Source organism: Pseudochaenichthys georgianus, unplaced genomic scaffold, assembly GCF_902827115.2.
Source record: "Pseudochaenichthys georgianus unplaced genomic scaffold, fPseGeo1.2 scaffold_468_arrow_ctg1, whole genome shotgun sequence".
NCBI lineage: Eukaryota > Metazoa > Chordata > Actinopteri > Perciformes > Channichthyidae > Pseudochaenichthys > Pseudochaenichthys georgianus.
The window spans coordinates 203,354-223,863 of record NW_027263032.1 but is presented as its reverse complement, the minus strand read 5'-3'; the positions used below and the strand labels follow the sequence as shown (position 1 = coordinate 223,863).

The 20,510-nt window shown below is 42.5% G+C and overlaps 1 protein-coding gene across 1 annotated transcript; it reads right to left on the bottom strand.

Annotated features, from left to right (window-relative positions):
• Positions 1 to 222: 222 nt before the first annotated feature.
• Positions 223 to 18,637, bottom strand: sars2 (seryl-tRNA synthetase 2, mitochondrial). Its single transcript, XM_034078706.2, is given in 17 exon segments — positions 223 to 270; positions 272 to 382; positions 1,898 to 1,963; positions 2,360 to 2,452; positions 3,868 to 3,961; positions 4,042 to 4,154; positions 4,443 to 4,530; positions 4,613 to 4,658; positions 8,114 to 8,222; positions 10,101 to 10,148; positions 10,241 to 10,346; positions 11,617 to 11,680; positions 11,781 to 11,835; positions 15,400 to 15,540; positions 15,636 to 15,665; positions 16,063 to 16,158; positions 18,355 to 18,637. Coding segments are annotated over 17 exon segments (1,560 nt in total). The 5' UTR covers positions 18,625 to 18,637; the 3' UTR covers positions 223 to 240.
• Positions 18,638 to 20,510: the final 1,873 nt, after the last annotated feature.

The window sequence follows — 20,510 nt, the reverse complement described above, 5'->3', positions numbered from 1 at the left end:
TTATGACCCACACTAACACACATGCTTGCGTTCATTGACCAGTTCATAGCGTTCAAAAGCAACAAAATAAGACATAAATATATTTACAGAGACAGGACACTGCCGGGTCTGAGCCGTGGCCTCAAAACAGTGACGTGTGTTTCATTTCATCTGAAGAACAATGGAAATATTTCTCAACAGACAGTGTGTGAAACCTCCTGATGCACGTCTGCTTTCTGTGTGTGTGTGTGTGTGTGTGTGTCATCTGCTCTTGGGAGCGGGTCGGGGGGGGTCTGTTGTGCTGGTTCGGTCCGATGTATTTCAGAGGAGTGTATTTGGGCTTCTCGATCACTTCCAGGCCCAGAAAAGGCTGCAGAGCGCGGGGGACTCGCACTGATCCCTCCTGGGGAGACGGAGAGAAAGGATGTCGGTAAACACAACATTTAAAAACACAATGGTGTTCATAATTATTAACACTGTGATTTTAAGTCAATTGGATTTAAAAAAGGGTTTGAAATAAATGAAATCTTTTAAATATATATATTTTTATATTCCACCAATAGGGTTACAGTAAATCCCTAAGAAGTTTAAGAGTCCTTTAAAAATGAATTCTCATATAAGGCATTGTCCATTTCTATGAAACATTGTGAAAAGGGTTCATATCTCTATGAAATAAACATAAACACATTACACATACTGCCTTTCCTTTAATATTTGTATCACAGTGTCTTTATAAATAAATGTTTTTTTACTATAATACCTAAATTAATAGTTTTTCTACACTTTTTCCATGCCCCATTAAAATCAAGTCACAGCACACAGAATCAAAGAAGTGAAGAAATGTGGGAGTTTGTGGGATGTAAAAGGTGGGGTAGGTAAGAATGGAGAAACCAGCTCGAGTGCGCTAGAATTTGAAAGTACGCAGCCGAAAAAAATCAGACTTCCTCACAGAGCCCCTCCTCCAACACACACGAACAAGCACATGACCAATGAGGGCACGAGATAAGTCTGTGCCCAGATGGAAGGCTGACAGGCAGGTAGGCCATCCAGTTATTTTAGCCGGGCCGGCTCTGATGATTGGTCGTGCTTTCTACAGCGCCACGGCTTCCACAGATGACATTTCTTAATGTATTCATTGCTATCGGGATGTGAAGAGCATTCCATGGAATATAACAAGTGTTTCTGAAGTGAATTACCTACCCCACCTTTAACATAAAGACTAAATATCTCAATGACCAAGAACTCTTTAAGTTATCTCTCTTCATTGAGTAAACTTAGCCTATGATATTTATGTATGTATTGCCTCGGGAAAATGTAAAACTGATTTGCAAAGTAGAGGCAACTGCAGTATTACTACTAGATCCTTATTTCAGCATTTCTTATCAAATACATGACAATTTGTGTTTAGAATTGACTGACAACAATCACAAGGGGGAGCCACTTTAACACAGGTGCATGCAACAATGTGAAATAATGTAGTTTTGATAGAAAACACAAAAATAGAAGACTAAAAGCAACTCAGATATTTTTCTAAAGATTAATATTTCAAACTTTGTCTGAAAAAACATGATGTTTTGAATTTCTAAGATTGAATGTGTTGTTGTGAGCTGGGTTAATGCATAACAACGAGATGTATCAACGTTCCCAGCTAGTAGAGAATGCAGGGACATGAATACAAATATATTATTGAGGCCTTTCTTGACGGCTATTATGGATAACATACCATTTTTAGCATGCAGTAAAAGGAACACATCCACAAAAAAGGCCTGAGCGCCTCGACAAACAATTGTGTTTCTCATTCTTTTCAACACAATTCATTTTGCCCAGGACATTTCAATCCTTGCTGTAGTTTTCCATGACTGTTTGCATTAAATAATCCAGGGTTTGGGATCCTCTCATGGTGGAAGTGAGCTCTTACTTTGGTCTGGTGGGTCTCCAGGATAGCGATGATGGTTCTGGGGATGGCACAGGCTGTCGCGTTCACCTGCAGAGAGGCACAGAGACATGATGGAGGTGATGTCAGACTCAGACACACACACACACACACACACACACACACACACACACACACACACACACACACACACACACACACACACACACACACACACACACACACACACACACACACACACACACACACACACACACACACACACACACACACCACACACACACACACACACACACACACACCACACACACACACACACCACACACACACACACACACACACACACACACACACACACACACACACACACACACACACACACACACACACACACACACACACACACACACACACACACACACACACACACACACACACACACACACACACACACACACACACACACACACACACACACACACTCACGGTGTGGGCGTACTGCAGGAGGCCGTCCTCGCGCTCGTACAGGATGTTCAGGCGTCTGCTCTGGTAGTCTGTGCAGTTAGACCCGCTGGAGATCTGATAAAGAGAGAAGAAGTGAGATCAGAAACACACGCTCTGTGGGGACAATATGCAGGCCTCGTTCAACTGTTTCCGTACCCCATGACACGAGATTGACGTTCATGAAACCTGCAATTACATCATCCTCATCTTCACTATTTTAATAATCACATCTTATTGACTCTCTTTATCCATTTATTTGGGAGTTTTTCCTTATCCTATGTGAGGGTCCAAGGACAGAGGGTCTCGTCTTCCTGTTGCAGGAATCCTGAAGTCAGATGTAAAACCTTTTTTAAGACCCTTTCCATACATGTTAAGACCTCATCGCCACTTGGAGTTCTAACCGGTTACCTTGGCGACACACTTTACCTCACATTGACTATATACAGTATTGATTGTCCTTCCTCCTTATCTTCCAACCATGTGCCGTATTTTTGGAACTTTAAGTATCTTTGGAACTTTAAGTATATTTGGAACTTTAAGTATTTTTGGAACTTTAAGTATATTTGGAACTTTAAGTATATTTGGAACTTTAAGTATTTGTGGAACTTTAAGTATTTTTGGATCTTTGGACCCTTTCCATACATGTTAAGACCTCATCGCCACTTGGAGTTTAAACCGGTTACCTTGGCGACACACTTTACCTCACATTGACTATATACAGTATTGATTGTCCTTCCTCCTTATCTTCCAACCATTTGGACGCAGACTTGCATTTCCCCATAACGATGTTGCTTAGCAACCGGCGTAAACGGACCTTCGCGCGCTATCAAGCAGTGAGCGCGCGATGTCCCGTTCAGATGACGTCAAACCCAACGGGATGCCATCAATAAACTACACAGAATCACACGACACACCTACGCCGTGACTACATTCAGGCAGACTGTAGAACACAACCTCTCTGGACCATTTATATACTTATTGAAAACAAGCTACAAAATGTAATACCATGGAAAATGCCGTTTAATAGCCTTAATTTATCGATATCCCCAAAGAGACAAATGTAAAATGTGTGGTTATATAAATAAACTTTGATTGAATGATTTATATTGAAAGCCAGTTCCATTTCTAGCCAAATAGAGTCTAAATAGTTGCTACACATCGCTGTGTTCGTACACGACACAGATTCTGCTCTCCAATACTAATTCAGGACCAAATTGTTAAATGAACAGAACGTTGATATTTTTCACCCAAAGATGGAAATCGAGGAGGGAAGCATACGTTGTGATTTCTGTCTGTTTTTCTTTCTTTCAGATGTTGACAGAATTACACTTTTGAGAAATGATGTGATTGCTAGCGTGTCACTGAACTCTGGAGTGATAAGAGGAGGTCGCTGATATGGAAGGGAAGTTTAGCTGCAGGAGACATTTTCACAAATAACCATCTTTATAAATCTCATGGTCAGCAGATATCTCCATCAGTGTGTGACTGACCTCTCCGTAGCTGCCCCTCCCGGGCATCCAGGCTTCAATGTCGTACTTCCTGTGTGCCGGAAGACCGAGCTCCTGCGTCGGCATGTCCAGAACTCTGAGGAAAGAACATGGCCATTCAGATGTTGTGTGTGTGTGTGTGTGTGGTGTGTGCGGTGTGTGTGTGTGTGTACTCACCTGTAGTGTAGTTCCAGTGCAGAGAACATCTCTTTCTGTAAGGCGATGAACTCCTGCAGCAGCTGAGCGCTCTCTTCTCCCGTCTCATCTGCCGTCACTCCAAACATCTCTACCTATAGAGACACACACACACACACACACACACACACACACACACACACACACACACACACACACACACACACACACACACACACAACACACACACACACACACACACACACACCACACACACACACACACACACACACACACACACACACACACACACACACACACACACACACACACACACACACACACACACACACACACACACACACACACACACACACACACACACAGTGAATGCCTATGTGTATGAGAGAGATTCCTGTGTGTGTAATACATGTGTGTGTTACCTTGCTGAAGTGATGCACTCTGTACAGGCCCCATGTCTCCCTGCCGGTGTCGGTCTCTGCTCTGTAGCAGGTGCTGCTGCACACCGTCCTGCAGACACGTCACACATCGTCAGACCAAATAGAGCTTGTTATTTTTCTGTAGAGTTAAGAGTGAGGGTTCTGCTCAGTACCTGGCGGGCAGGTCCTTCCAGTTCACGGCGTGATCCATGAAATAACCTGCAGCAGAGAGACACATGTGACATGGATGTTTCCAGCTCTAACTTCATATATACGCTAGTGTGTGTGTGTGTGTGTGTGTGTGTGTGTGTGTGTGTGTGTGTGTGTGTGTGTGTGTGTGTGTGTGTGTGTGTGTAGCTACCTGGGAAGATGTTGCAGTGTGTGTTGTATTAGTGTGCATGTGTGTGTGTAGCTACCTGGGCAGATGTTGATGTCGATGAAGGTGAGGGTGTGTGTGTGTGTGTGTGTGTGTGTGTGTGTGTGTGTGTGTGTGCGTGTGCAGCTACCTGGGAAGATGTTGATGTCGGTGTGTGTGTGTTGTATTAGTGTGCATGTGTGTGTAGCTACCTGGGCAGATGTTGATGTCGGTGAGGGTGTGTGTGTGTGTGTGTGTGTGTGTGTGTGTGTGTGTGTGTGTGTGTGTGTGTGCGTGTGTGCAGCTACCTGGGAAGATGTTGATGTCGGTGAGGGTGTGTGTGTGTGTGTGTGTGTGTGTGTGTGTGTGTGTGTGTGTGTGTGTGTGTGTGTGTGTGTGTGTGTGTAGCTGTACCATTCCCTGGTCCTGATCAACTACCTGGACCTAAAGGACTGTACGTAAGTTTATTTCAATGTATGCTACTTTATACAACTACACTAACATTTTAAAGACAATATTGTACTTTTTAATTCCAGTTATCCTAAAAATGAGAACTTACTTTAATGATTCAGATTATTAGCCAATACAAAATATACATCAACAATATATAGTATCATATGAAGTCAGTGGCGAGCCGTCAGGGCCCTCTAGGCCCTCTGTGAGGGCCTAAGATATTAAAAATAATAATATTTGAAAACATAAAAAAAAAACATTTTTTTTTAAATATTATTTTTTAGATATATGTTTTGTTACATTTTTAGTTTTACCAAAATAAGTTGATTTAATTGTATTTAAAATAACATTTCCAAAGAAATAAATCCTTCAAATCTGCCTGTTCAGTTTCTGTTGGAATGTGAAGGGTTAAATGCCGTCTCTGCGAGTTCTGTGAAGACGGGAGAGCTTGGTCCCTCTCTACATTCACAGAGGGCCCGCTAGTAACTAATGAGAGAGTAATGTCAAATGACAGCACAATTGACCAATCATATCTTCCCTCTAAATGGGCGGGCTTTCTTTTCGCGGACTTTATGACAAGTTCCGCCCGCTGTGAGGTCTATGCAAGTGGTGCAGTGACGCGTCCTAAAACCCGGAAGTAAGCTGCGCTCGGATTCCCTCGACAGAAAGCAGCGGGATTTCTCCATAGGGTTTTGGAAAATAGCTTGAAATAAGGTCTGTGGAAAACGAACCTGTTAGATAAATGCACGTTTTGTTCAGCTGGATAATATCCACATGTCTACCCTACTTTTTTTATTTTCGAATCATAAATCTAGTCGATAGATTTATGATCGATAGATTTATGATTAGCATAAATTCGTTCATGATGCAGGGGGGGTCAGAGGGCCTAGCTATAAAAGTCACGGCTCGCCACTGTATGAAGTAAAATATAAAATATAAATCAGCTCCACTGTGACCAGCTGTGATGAACACATTAAGGCATCAATAATCCTAATCCAGTAATGTACTGTTTACGATTCTGAATATTACACATGTTGGGTACTTTTGGTACTTTAGGTTTCATTTGATGATACTTTTGTACTTATACTGAAGCAAGATTTTGAGAGCAGAACCTTTACTTATTGCTCCTCAAGTACTTCTACCACTTCTCAGGGTTCATACACTTTTTCACTAATTACATGACATTACATTACATGTCACTTGTTAGACGCTTTTATCCAAAGCGACTTACATACTCAATACTGTGGGCAATCCCCACAGGAGCACTTTGGGGTGAAGAGTCTCAGGGACACAACGACATGCTGACTGCAGTGGGGTTTGAACCTGTGACCATCTGTTCCCAACACCAAGGCTCTGACTTTTCCATGACCTTTACCAATTACAAATTAAAAAAATTACTCTTTCTCAGCGGTACCACTGAAAATTGTTTATTTTAAAAACAAATCAAATAGTAGGCTTACTAGCTTCTCCACGCTAAAGCAGTGTGGTTCTCAAAGTGGGGGGCACCGAAGCCTGACAGGGGGGCGCCGAGGCCTGACAGAGTGGCGCGAGAGACCAGAAGGAAAAATGGTTATTTAAAAAAAAAGAAAAAATAATTCATATTTTGAAAAATTATTGATTCGAAAATAATATGATGCAGTACCATTACGTCTAGGTCTCTGTGTTTCATTAAAGCTCGGCTCTGTGTGTGTGTGGAACGAGCCATTTTGTGTGCGTGCGCGAGAGAGAGAGAGAGAGAGAGAGAGAGCGCACCGGTACCGGAGATCGTTGTTGTTAGCTTCTGGTGCTAGCGAGCTACGCTAACAGATAAGGATATAAGGAGTTTTTTCAACAACAAAGTGGAGGAGAGTCCTCTCCTGTCAGACTGAGAGACTCAGTGAGCTAAAGGACTCTCTCAGTGTTATCTCAGTGGGGCTCAAACGTTTTGGTCACCATTAATGTAAACAATTATTTCTGAGGCACACGTTTATATGATCATTATAGTTATAAAAAAATAAGAGAATAAATTAAAAACAGGTATGAAATAGTATATGGCATTAAAAAAAGAATAAAGTTTAAAAGGAGAGTGATTTGTAAAATATCCATAAAGAAAAAGTAAATCTGTTTACAGTTCTGTTTCATCTGGGTTTTGAGAGATGTATCCATAGATCTCTTCATGTTGCTCTCAAAGTGCACCAGATTGATGCTTTTAACTTCAATATTTAAAAATCTTCCCGGGGGAGCATGCCCCTGGACCCCCCTATGTGAGGTCCACACACCACCTATACAAATAGCACTTTACCCCTGCTTACACCTTTATGCCGTGAGCTGATATCGAGCCTTCATTGTAACAGTTGCGGGTACACTGTGTATATGCGCGGGGAGTGTTGCAGAAAATTCCACTGTATCGACAGGTACCTTAATGGGAAACCCTAAATGTTTGAGCACCCTCTATGAAACGTCAAGCTACCCCACAGCACCCCCAAAATAAATCTCTGGCGCCGCCACTGAGCCTGACTATTTGTGTTGGGGGGGCCCGACTTTTTTTTTTCTCCAAAGGGGGGGCCTGACAGAAAAAGTTTGAGAACCACTGCGCTAAAGTAACTACAATCTCTCACCAGCAAAATACCTCGTCAGTTAAATGCCATTTTACATTTCATTACTATACGATACAGTATGTATTATCGTTATAGTATTACTATTTCGGCGATTAGATCAAATATATTTGATGCAACTTTAGTTACATTTTCATGAATTTTCCAAACTTGAATTTCCATGACTTCCAGGTTTGTAATGACCGTAAGAACCCTGACTTCGAGTTATTGTTAAAAGTGAAAACCTTGTTGTGACTGCAACACATTAACACATAAACGTTAGAGATGAATACCTGCCACTCCGACCTCTCCGGTGCCGGCCAGGTTCAGGTCTGGGAATAGCTCCGGGTCCAGAGAATAAACCTGAGAGCGGTGGGATTTGGGCTGCATCCCACAGCCCTCCTGCAGGGGGACGAACACATCATTAAAAACACAACAGTAGTTACATAGTGGAGCACATGTGATGGCTTAAAAGGGCTTTAACTGAACTTTTGGTGTTTTGTGGCAAAATATTTACTCATAATTATTAATGTGCATTTAAATCTAATCTCATTTTTGGATTATAAAATCTTATTGCGTCAACGTGTCAACACAATATCAGGGATGTTAGAAACAGTGTTCAGCTACTATCATAGAGAGGCGAAGTCCCTCCCTTTCCGGGGGACCTTATTTCATAAAAAGTATGTATTGAAGTCAACGGAGAGAGAAAGATTATCTTTCGATCCCGTTTGAATTGTGCCACGAATTACACGTATGATGTTTGTCAATTCAAAAGATAATTTTGCAACTCAAAAAAATCAAAATGTGTCGTAAAACTGTGAAGTAACACTTTGTTTTGTGTGAAACCGCTCAATGAACTACATCTCCAGTGATTCCCACAGCATGTTTATACTTTGGGGGCCCCCAAAGTATAATTTGTGTGTTTTTTTTTTTTGTTTACTCAGTGAGCACTCATTTGCATTGGTGGCAATGAGTGCTCAGTGAGTAAACAAAACTTTAAAAACCATCAATTATACTTTGGGGGGAGCCATTATACTGGTAAACAGCCTCTATGGGCGCGAGTCCAGACCCACTTTTGGAATCAAATGATGATGTCAGTGGGATTATCTCTACATCACTAGCCCCGCCCCTAAAAAGGTGTGAACTTGAGCCAATCAAGGACTACTACTACTAGGTCGTCCTTAGACGAGTTTGCCAACGGGTTCGCCAACCCTCACGGTCCTCCATACACCCGGCCAGCTCTGTGGAGCTTTCCACCCCCACATCCTTCCTCAGCACCTCCACGTATGTTGGCGTGGGGCGCCCTCTTGGTCGGTGCCCGTGTGTTGGCTCCCAGAATACTAACTTGCCAGCTGGAAGTTCCTGGTGTCGATGGCAGTGACCTGCAAATTTCAGTTTCCTGGATGCCACCTTGTCACTCAGCCTGGGTAGCCCACCAGGACTAGCCCCGATCCTAAGTTTTTGAGAGATTTCTGAGGAGATTTTTGCCACGCACCCGCCCCGAGTCGTTCCCCCAAAGTATATTTCATTTCTGCGGGAATCACTGATCTCCCATCTCGCACCACACACCCAGACGGCCGTCACGTTGAAACATTTCACGTCTTTCTCTCAGAACGAGGCGGAAAGTATTAAAAGAGGTGGAAATCACGTCTGGGCGCGTTGAGAGCTGTGCACACACACAAGGGGAGTGAGTCGGTTCCTAAGAGCCAGCATGCGGGACCGGGATTCTGGGATTTGTAGTCTTTCTCGCTGCGTATTTTTCATCGTCTTATATTTCAACAGTTTTACGACAAACTGTGACTTTTTTGACACGGAAATAATTGTTTAAGATTGACAAACATCACGTGTTTAATTCATGGCACAATTCAAACGGGATCGAAAGATACGTTTTCTCTCTCCATTGACTTCAATACATACTTTTTCCAAAATAAGGTCCCATGGGTCGGAAGTAGATGGGCGGGACTTCGCCTCTACTCTTCTTTCATGTTATATACACAAATCTAAGTCTACAAATTCTACATTTTGTGTATTTCATGATTTTATTTAATAAAAAAAAACCTAGAAGCTAATTATAAGAAATGAAACAATAAAGTAAATATTTAATACATTTACTTTATTGTATTCTTATTTATTGTAAATAGTAATGTCTGATATGTTTATTGTTCTCTTTATTATGCACTTGCTCTATCCTGTTGGTTCATTGTGAAAGAGCCATGTTGTTTTGTACATGTAATCGTTCAGATTAAAACAATAGAAACTTGTGCGACTTGTGCGACTCACAAACACTGCCCCCTTCAGCATGTCAGGCACGACCATGGGAACGAAGCCCTGCGGGAGTCAGAGGGGAAACTCAACGTTAGCTCTCCAAAACAGAATAATAATAAACATTTAGAATATCTGATATTCTCACACATGCTCACCCGTCGCTGCAGGGTGTCGAGGGCGAAGTTCTGCAGAGCGGTCTGAAGTCTGGCCCCCGCTCCCCTCAGGTAGTACGACCTGTGGCCCGAGATGTGAGCCAGATGTCTGCAGGAACAAAGCATAATGATCCCCGTTTATATCAATAGTTGGCTTTTTGTTTTTTTAAAAGGTCCCCTATTATACTGTTTTTTTCATTATACTGTCTCTGTTTTTAGAAGAGACATGAAGAAGAGGGGACACGTGTTGATGTAGAAGAGACATGAAGAAGAGGGGACACGTGTTGATGTAGAAGAGACATGAAGAAGAGGGGACACATGTTGATGGAGAAGAGACATGAAGAAGAGGGGACACATGTTGATGAAGAAGAGACATGAAGAAGAGGGGACACATGTTGATGTAGAAGAGACATGGAGAAGAGGGGACACATGTTGATGTAGAAGAGACATGAAGAAGAAGGGACACGTGTTGATGTAGAAGAGACATGAAGAAGAAGAGGGGACACATGTTGATGTAGAAGAGACATGGAGAAGAGGGGACACATGTTGATGTAGAAGAGACATGAAGAAGAGGGGACACATGTTGATGTAGAAGAGACATGAAGAAGAGGGGACACATGTTGATGGAGAAGAGACATGAAGAAGAGGGGACACATGTTGATGTAGAAGAGACATGGAGAAGAGGGGACACATGTTGATGTAGAAGAGACATGAAGAAGAAGGGACACGTGTTGATGTAGAAGAGACATGAAGAAGAAGAGGGGACACATGTTGATGTAGAAGAGACATGAAGAAGAAGAGGGGACACATGTTGATGTAGAAGAGACATGAAGAAGAAGAGGGGACACATGTTGATGTAGAAGAGACATGAAGAAGAAGAGGGGACACATGTTGATGTAGAAGAGACATGAAGAAGAAGAGGGGACACATGTTGATGTAGAAGAGACATGAAGAAGAAGAGGGGACACATGTTGATGTAGAAGAGACATGAAGAAGAAGAGGGGACACGTGTTGATGTAGTTTTGTACTATTTGTTTTATATGGATTTTTTAGGTAGCTTGAATACGTTTTGCTGCTCTTTGTCCACGGCAGCACATTGTTCAGCTCTTGTGCCAACATGGGGTCCAGTTCACCGGCGGGTACTGTAACTAATAGACTGTGTATAAGAGCCATCAAACCATTCCTGTAATCTTAGACAAGTTATTAAACCAAATGGACAAATTTGTATACATATTGCACGTCAAATTTTTACTTTCTTTGCTCTCACTTGCAGGCTGATTCAACAGACGAAACTAACGTCCTCTTTCCCTAAGTCTCAAAAAGAGTAGTGCACAGGTGAAAGTGTAATATAAAGTGGGAGACATGAGAGCGGTCCTCACCTCTGCCTGATGAGACCCAGCTCCTCCCCCAGCTCCACATGGCCTCTGGGCTGGAAGTCAAACTCTGCAGCCGACAGAGAGCAGATTATGGGATTAGTGTTTTCTGAATCACAGGTAAAGCACTTTGGATGATTATCATTGATCCGACAGTCCTGATCAATCACCTGGTTTCTCTCCAACCAGCTCCACCACCTTCGCCTGGCTCTCGTCTCCAACCGGCTGGAAGAGGAAAAGACAAGTATGTTGAGTACCCCAACGTTGTATGTGAGAAATGTACAGTACGGTCCTCAGTACATAGAAACTGCCGGATGCTAACTCACATATCATGGGCTTTTTGCACATTGGCATACATTGCATTAATTAGCATATGCAGACAACAGCTAAAGAAATTGCATGGCCGATTTGGATACTTTTGTGGTGGTTATGGAGGTTATTTAGGATGTTGAATCTATTTCGGACCTTGAAGGATCAAGAATGGCAGTTTTGAGTCCCCTAAAACTTTAAAATCGACCCAACATTAATCGAATCAGCACACCAAGAGTACAACAATTGCCACTCTCATGTCAGTAATTATTTGGAATATTGAATTATAATTGATTCAATATCCCAGATAACCTCCAAAACCCCTCTAAAATTGTCCACGCCCATTATCTACCTGTGATAATTAACGCAACCTATGCTAATTGTGCACATTGCCCAACATATAAAAGTTAGTTATGTGATGAGGACCCATACTACAGCGGTTCTCAAACTGGATGGTACTGCAGGCGGACCGTGGAAAAAAGCTAAATAAAATCCACTTTTTACTATCAAGGATCTTCGGGGACCACCTCTATGTGACCTGCTCTATCGAAATCAGTCGCATTGAACCGAAGACACATTTTGAGTTGTATACACTGTTGGAAAGAGGAGATTCGCAGCTTTCTAATGATATCAGGCAGTGGGGTAGTGGGCGTTGTGCTCATCGGACATTTATGAGAGAAAATATCTAATGTCCGAGTGCAAATGAACGTACCACAAGACACGAGCCCCTACACACGGCGGCGTGCGTTGCCGCTTCAACGCTTCTGCCCATTCACTTTGAATGGGGTGACGTCACGATTCGCCGAACTGCATTGTGGGAGCAAAGCGTAGCTTCTCTCGCGGTGCTCGCTGCAAAAGTAGAGCAATGTTCTACTTTTGCCGCCTCGATGGACGCGTCAGCCAATCGAATCCTATGCCAGTACAAGCTCTAGCCAATCAAACCGCGTGCTTGTGTGTCTGGGGCGGGAGATTCATGTGATTGGTTGTTGGTCGAGTTTCAGCCCCCCCCCGCCGGCAAGCGACAACGCACGCCGTGTGTAGCCGTCTGGCGCGAGCGTATATGATTGACGGCGATTTCATTTGAACTGGACGGTGCAAAACGAGAAGCATCCGGACCCAAGTACTGTACACGGAAGGAACGAGGTATTTGCGGTCTACAATGACAGAGAAGAGACTGTCAAGTTTGGCTGTACTCAGCATTGAATCAAAACGCACTAAGCTTTGGATCTTGGAGGCGTGCGTTGCCGCTTGGCGGTGGGCGTGTCTTGAGCTTGGGGAGTCAACGCGAGCAACACGACCAACAACCAACCACATGAATGTCCCGCCCCGGACACACAAAGCAAAGCAAAGCATGCTACATCCATGCTGGCTAAACATACTGTCTATGCTTGCTAGCTGTCCATTCAAACGAAGTACACTGGATATAAACTCCCCAAACAGGCGAAAACCTACCAGTTTCCCCCACTGTCTCTGCCACCTCCCCCCATGCCTGGCTCCTCCGGTTTGTATCCTGTATGTAAAGAGGGACTGGTCATAGAGTACCGGGTGATTCCCTACCGCCACGATCATTTTCTCCTCCTTTTGTGACATATGGGAAATAACTGCGGTCTGGCTCTCCCAACATACACCCGGTTTGATTGGCTAGTGCTTGTACTGTCAGATTTTCATACGAGGGATTTGATTGGCTGACGCCTCCGTCGAGGCGGCAAAAGTAGAACATTGCTCTACTTTTGCAGCGAGCACCTCGAGAGAAGCTACGCTTTGCTCCCACAATGCAGTTCGGCGAATCGTGACGTCACCCCATTCAAAGTGAATGGGCAGAAGCGTTGAAGCGGCAACGCACGCCGCCGTGTGTAGGGGGCTGATGGACAGCTGATAGGAATAATATGATTGTTAATATTATCATATTAATTCAGACAAACATCGATGAGACAGTTAATTAATGTACTTATTGCAGCAGTCTGCATAGATTTGGTACCCCTGCAGGTCTAAGAGTGAAACCAACTCATTCAGTTATTGTTCAGTTAAAATGCATGATGATGTCTGCCATCTTATATATTTATATGTAAGGCTTTGCTGATGTGCCACAATAATGTCACCTGATGTTATTCAGTTAAAATATCAATATTGTGGCTTTCCAAGTTAACATTGATTGATATGACTGCGATGAAATCAGCATACTTCTGCCAGGGGATGCCACCCCTCAAAATCTCCTGCCACCCCATGAATATTTTTCTAGATCCACCCCTGCGTAGGCTATATTTTTCGTTTCGTTTATTTAAAGGTGGGGTAGGTAAGTTTGAGAAACCGGCTCGAGATCGCTAGAATTTGAAAATACACAATCGGAGAAAATCTGCCACTTCCTCACAGAGCCCCTCCTCCAACACACACGAACGCGCACATGACCAATGAGGGCACGAGATCAGTCTGTGCCCCGATGGAAGGCTGACAGGCAGCTAGGCCATCCAGTTACTTTAGCCGGCCCGGATCAGATGATTGGTCGTGCTTTTTACAGTATCACGGCTTCCACAGATGAAATTTCTTAATGGATTTTTTGTCAAAGCACTTCAGATATTCATTGCTATCGGGATGTTAAGAGCATTCCATGGAATATAACAAAAAGTGTATCTCGAGCCGGTTTCTCAAACTTACCTTCCCCACCTTTAATAAGTTAATTTCACTTTGGGATTTTTTTTTTTTTTAGATTTAAATAGCTTTTGAAAGTGGAGATAGAGAGGGAAGCAGCGCTGTCTGCTTAGTTGCAATACTGTAGCTCAAGCCTTTATGCAACTTAGCTTAGGCCTATACATTGTTTATGTTACTTATATGCCTGTGTGTCCATGGTTTTAAGTCTGTGTGTGTGTTGAGCGCAGCGCCGTCTGCTTTTTTAGTAACTAAAGTAGGACTAAGCATAGCGGTAGTTTTTTGTAGACCTGTCTGCCCGTTTCGTGAGTGCACTGCGCACGTGCGCACTAGTGGCATTATTTGGGATGACCTAATTCAAATACCGTCCGCCGTCCTCTTTGAGAGACATGCACAACGCAGACAGACACCGCTCACAAAAGCATCAGATAGGCTTTAATTTACTTTTGATTGTTTATGATTAACTGTAAAAAATATCGGTGTTTTAACACTACGTTTATATATGCACTTATTTCTACACTTTGCATATGAGGTGGTCTGTGAAAATCCTTGATAATAAATAGTGGTCCACATAAACAAAAAGTTTGAAAACCCCTGCCATACTATTTCTAACATAAAACGTTGGGGTACTCAACATTTCCAGGTTCACAATAGGTCTCAATGAGCTGGCAAATAGACAGATAACTTTAAATAGATACATTTCAGGAGTGTGTGTGTGTGTGTGTGTGTGTGTGTGTGTGTGTGTGTGTGTGTGTGTGTGTGTGTGTGTGTGTGTGTGTGTGTGTGTGTGTGTGTGTGTGTGTGTGTGTGTGTGTGTGTGTGTGTGTGTGTGTTCACCACATCGGGGTGTGAGCTGTTGGGCAGTCTCAGAGCTCGTCCGTAGTGCTCCTGGTCCAGCTCCGTCTCTTTGGGGTAGAGCTGGCGCAGTCTCTTGCGGGCCTCTCTCCCTTTCTGCAGAGCCTGGTTGAATTCTGGAAGCTGTGAGACAAAACGAAAGAAAGAATCAGAACCTGGTCCCACATTACCACGGAGCAGGGCACAACGTTTTAAATGTTAAAAATGCTAAAACTTACTTTGCTGAGGCTCTTCTTGTCGCTCTTGGCCTGTGAGGAAAAGACGAATTATGTCACGGTTATAAATGCAGTTTTACTCATATTATCTTATCTAGCCTTTGGGTTGGGTCCATGTTGGAAATGTACATGTTCTCCCCGGTAACGGTGGTATTTCTTTGGATGTTTCCTGGGAGACAGAGGGTTGTGTATGCTGTACACACGCCCTGAGACACATGGGTAATCTGTGATGTTGGACTATGTAAATAACATTTGATTGGCTGATTGATATTCTTACAAACATATTCAATAGTTATTCGTAATGCCTGTCCGGGGTCAGACTCCTCGTGAAATCGGTGTTTTGTTCACACTGGTCGCCACAAATAACCACAATAATCTGAGTTCCTTCCACAAATCAAGTCTCTATGTTCAAATCAATCAAACAACTGACCACTAATGCTTTGACCGACTCCCCGATCTGAACCTTCTGCTGCTCCAGCCCAGAGATCTCCGTCCTCACCGCCTGCAGCTCGTGCCACACACACACCTGCACAGTACACACATGTGAACACAGTTAATAGAAATAGCAGGAAAACAGTGGAAACCAAGTTACATTTTTCCACATTTCATAACCATGTTTTTTTTTGCTTATTATAGCTGTTATGGTTGATACTTGTCTTTCTTTACATGACATTGCATTTAGCTGACGCTTTTATCCAAAGCGACTTACAATAAGTGCGTTCGACCAAGAAGATACAACCTTGAAGAAAACAGAATCATAAAGTACTTCAGGTTTCATAGAGCAAAACATTTCAAGTGCTCCTCAACTGGCTTTAGATAAGCCAGTCCTTTATTAGTATATAAGTGCTTTGTTAATAGTTCTATCGCTCGAAGTGGAGTCGAAAGAGATGAGTCTTCAGTCTGCGCCGGAAGGTGTGTGAGCTTTCTGCTGTCCTGATGTCAATGGGGAGCTCATTCCACCATCTTGGAGCCAGGATAGCAAACCCACGTGTTTTTGCTGATGGGAACTTGGGTCCCCTTCGCAGTGAGGGTGCAGCGAGCTGTTTGGCTGATGCAGAGCGGAGAGCACGCGCTGGGGTGTACGGTTTAACCATGTCCTGGATGTAGGAAGGGCCAGATCCATTCGCAGCATGGTACGCAAGTACCAGTGTCTTGAAGTGGATTCTAGCAGTTACCGGAAGCCAGTGGAGGGAGCGGGGGAGCGGCGTGGTGTGGGAGAATTTTGGAAGGTTGAAGACCAGACGAGCCGCTGCATTCTGGATGAGCTGCAGAGGTCGGATGGCACATGCAGGTAGACCAGCCAGGAGGGAGTTGCAGTAGTCTAGGCGTGAGGTGACGAGAGCCTGGACCAGAACCTGCGTCGATTTCTGGGTCAGCTGGGGACGTATCTTCCTGATGTTGTAAAGCGTGTATCTGGAGCAGCGGGTTGTAGCAGCGATGTTTGCAGTGAAGGACAGGTTGTTATCTAGGATCACACCCAGATTCCTTGCAGTCTGAGTCGGGGAAACAACAGAGGGGCCGATGCTGATAGTCAGGTCAAGAGAGGGACAATCTTTTCCCGGAAGGAAAAGCAGTTCAGTCTCAAGGTTGAGCTTGAGATGATGAGCGGACATTCACTGAGAGATGTCAGCTAAACAAGCAGAGATGCGTGCGACGACCTGGGTCTCTGAGCGGGGAAAGGACAGGATTAATTGGGTGTCGTCAGCGTAGCAGTGGTATGAAAAACCATTGCTGCGATGCAAACTGGATATGATTATTATAGGTGTTAAATATGTTTTATGGTTACATTTGTATTACAGAATTGCATAGTCAGGTCACAGGAATACTTTGAATGACATGTTCTTATCTGACTTGAACATTGGGAGGGCATTTTAAAGCCCCCCTCCACTCAAAAATGTATTTGACAACAGAAAGCTATTTTCCGATTATACCTCTGCAGGTATACATTTTAAAAGGTAAAAGTACTCCGATCTTGTGCTTTAGTAGAAGTAGAATTACCAGTGTGTAGTAAAAGTATTGGCATCAAAATATAGTGAAAGTAGCGACAGTAAAAGTAGTCATTGTGCAGATTGGTCCATTTCAGAATAATATATATGATATGTTTTATAATGATTGATCATGAAAGTGTTCTCAAAGCTGGTGGAGGTGCAGCTAGTCTGAATGGCTTTGTATGCTGCAGGGTAGCTGGTGGATTTACTCCAGGTGGAACTAAAGTCTGATTTAACACTTGGTTATATTTCACATCATTAATCCAAAATGTGTAAAGTAACTAAGGCAACGCAAGGCAAGTTTATTTATATAGCACTTTTCAACACAAGGCAATTCAAAGTGCTTTACAAAAAATGAAAGACATTAAGAAAAATGGCATTTAAAATCAGTCATTAAAAAGAAAAGCTAATAAAATAAACATTAAAAGAAAAAAATACATGGATAAAAGTTACAGTGCAGTCTAAGATATGAATAGTTCAATTAAAAGTACTAAATAAATGTAGTGGAGTAAAAGTACACCACTTACCACTGAATTGTAGTGGAGTAGAAGTACACAGTAGCAACAGATAACATACTGTAGTGTAGTAAGTACAGTGTTTTTACAGTACATGTACTTAAGTTACTTTACACCACTGAATTAAAGTATATGTTTTGGCTTCTCAGCATCCAACCAGCCAACTGTCAACCCCAGAAATAATTTGTCATCTTAATTAACAACTACAGAAACACTTACTATCTTCCTGACATCTTCTCCTCTCAGCTCTCCCTTCCTGTTTTCCACATTTGCTATGACTTTCTCGGTCTGCTCACACACTTCCGTCATGTCCAGCTCCGGCAGGTCGCTGTACCCTTTAACGGAATGATCGTACAAACTGCTCCGGGCTCCGTGAGAGCACCGGATAAACACCCTGATCCTCTGCCGGGAACAGTGCCTTGTTATCGGCTTCAGCGCTGTCAGAGCAGTGGCTCCAACCCTGGAGACCATGCCGATGGAGGTCGCCATGTTTATGGTGCGTTCAAAGGTGCGTGGGAATAATCAGAGCTGTATTCTTGTGTAAACGAGAAGTCTTCTTCTTTGTTTGAAGGTGTATTACCGCCGCCTACTGTATTGGAGTGTGGACCTAAAATAAAATATATACAATTAAATAAATTAAAAATGTAAATTATTTGTATTAACTCTAACTATTAACTTTTAAGCTAAATGCAATGTAATGTGTTAAATAACTACATTCCTATTTTCGGTGAATGCAGCATGAATACCGGAAGTTACCATTTCGGAAATAAAACTGTTATTTTGTCCAACGGTTGATACATTTTGAAAATAAAAACGAAGATAAATTATTTTATTTATTTTCATTTACTTATTGAATAACAAATTGACATCAGGGTAAACATATAAAGTAATAATATAACACGTAAAATAAAAATTTGTATTAAATATTTATTAAATACACAATTCGTTTTGATTGCCTTTGTATTCACACTGTTTTTAACAGTGCTATTATAATATTTTAATTATTGGTGAATGAAAAATGTTTAAAATTAGGTTTGCAGTTAGCCCATTTCTATTTATATAGGCACATTTCCCTAAAAATAAAATGAACTCAACAACAAAATATGCGTCCATACTGTCACCTTTGAAGTGTGTACAACATGTCTCTATCCTGTAGTTGTACATTTTATCTCGTTTTTCTTTTAAAAAACGAAAATAAATTGTTTATTTTTATTGTATCTTTTCACTGACGTCACGAGTCAAAGGTTGTCCAATCAGATGAGCGGACGTTTATACGTTGCGGTAATCCCGTGTGCGGCCGACTGAACCTGAAGTCAGTAGTACATTTTACCCCTCTAGCCTCTGAAAAACGGCACTATTTAAACACATATTCTGCTTTGCAACAGAGTAGGACGTGTGGGGATGATATCATGGTGGACTGACATCTTGTGAGGACCAGAGGCGGTGTGCACAATGCGCCTTTGAGAGCTAGTTTTGTTATGGATGTTGTTGCACCGGTGCTGCTGGATGTACACCGAGCAGACTCTGCTTCACAGGCCGCCTAACTAAACCCTCACAACCGGGTTTAGTTACAGCCAGCCTACCCCCAAAAACTGCCTCACACATTCCTGCTGAGAGAGACCCAATCCGGCTTCACGGTGGAAACCAGAAGAAGAGCAAAGGTAATGTTGAGTTGTGAAAAATCCACATTTGACCTGTTTACTGATGCTACAAAAACAGCCTGCTTTGTGTGTGTTATTCCAGTATGTATATGCATATTCCTTTTTATGTTTTGCACATGTCTGTTCTTGGCTAGCTTGTTTGGGACTGCTTTAAATTCTCAATTACTGCACCTATTTTATTCTACGGAAAAGGATTAGGGCCAAAATTCGGAGACTTTTTTAATTATATTTTTAACTTTATTATCTGATGTGGCCTGTCGTAGGAGCTTTAAAATCAGCTGTGGTCTGGAGAGAATAATCAGTTAGGTAACAAACGTACAGAAACACAATATTCGTATTAAAAGCCTGGACATCAAAGCAGATTTATATTACAACAACATTCTGGGAGGCCAGCTGATGCCCCCTCTGACACTGTATGCAAAACCATCACACCCTACAGGACAATGGGATATACAGATACCACAAATGGGATATACAAAAACCATCACCCCCTAAACACTGTTGACCACACATACATTTAAGGTTCACTCCAGAGAGATGACCTAATCAGAGAAACTAAGGTTCCTTAAGCCCTAATCCTCTTACTTATCTTTTTGTATAATTGTATTTTTTTTTTAAATATCTTTTTAGTATATTTTAGAAATATATTTGTTTCTTTTTTTCCATTGTGGTTATGTACCATTGTATACTAAAGCCAAATCCTTGCATGTGTTA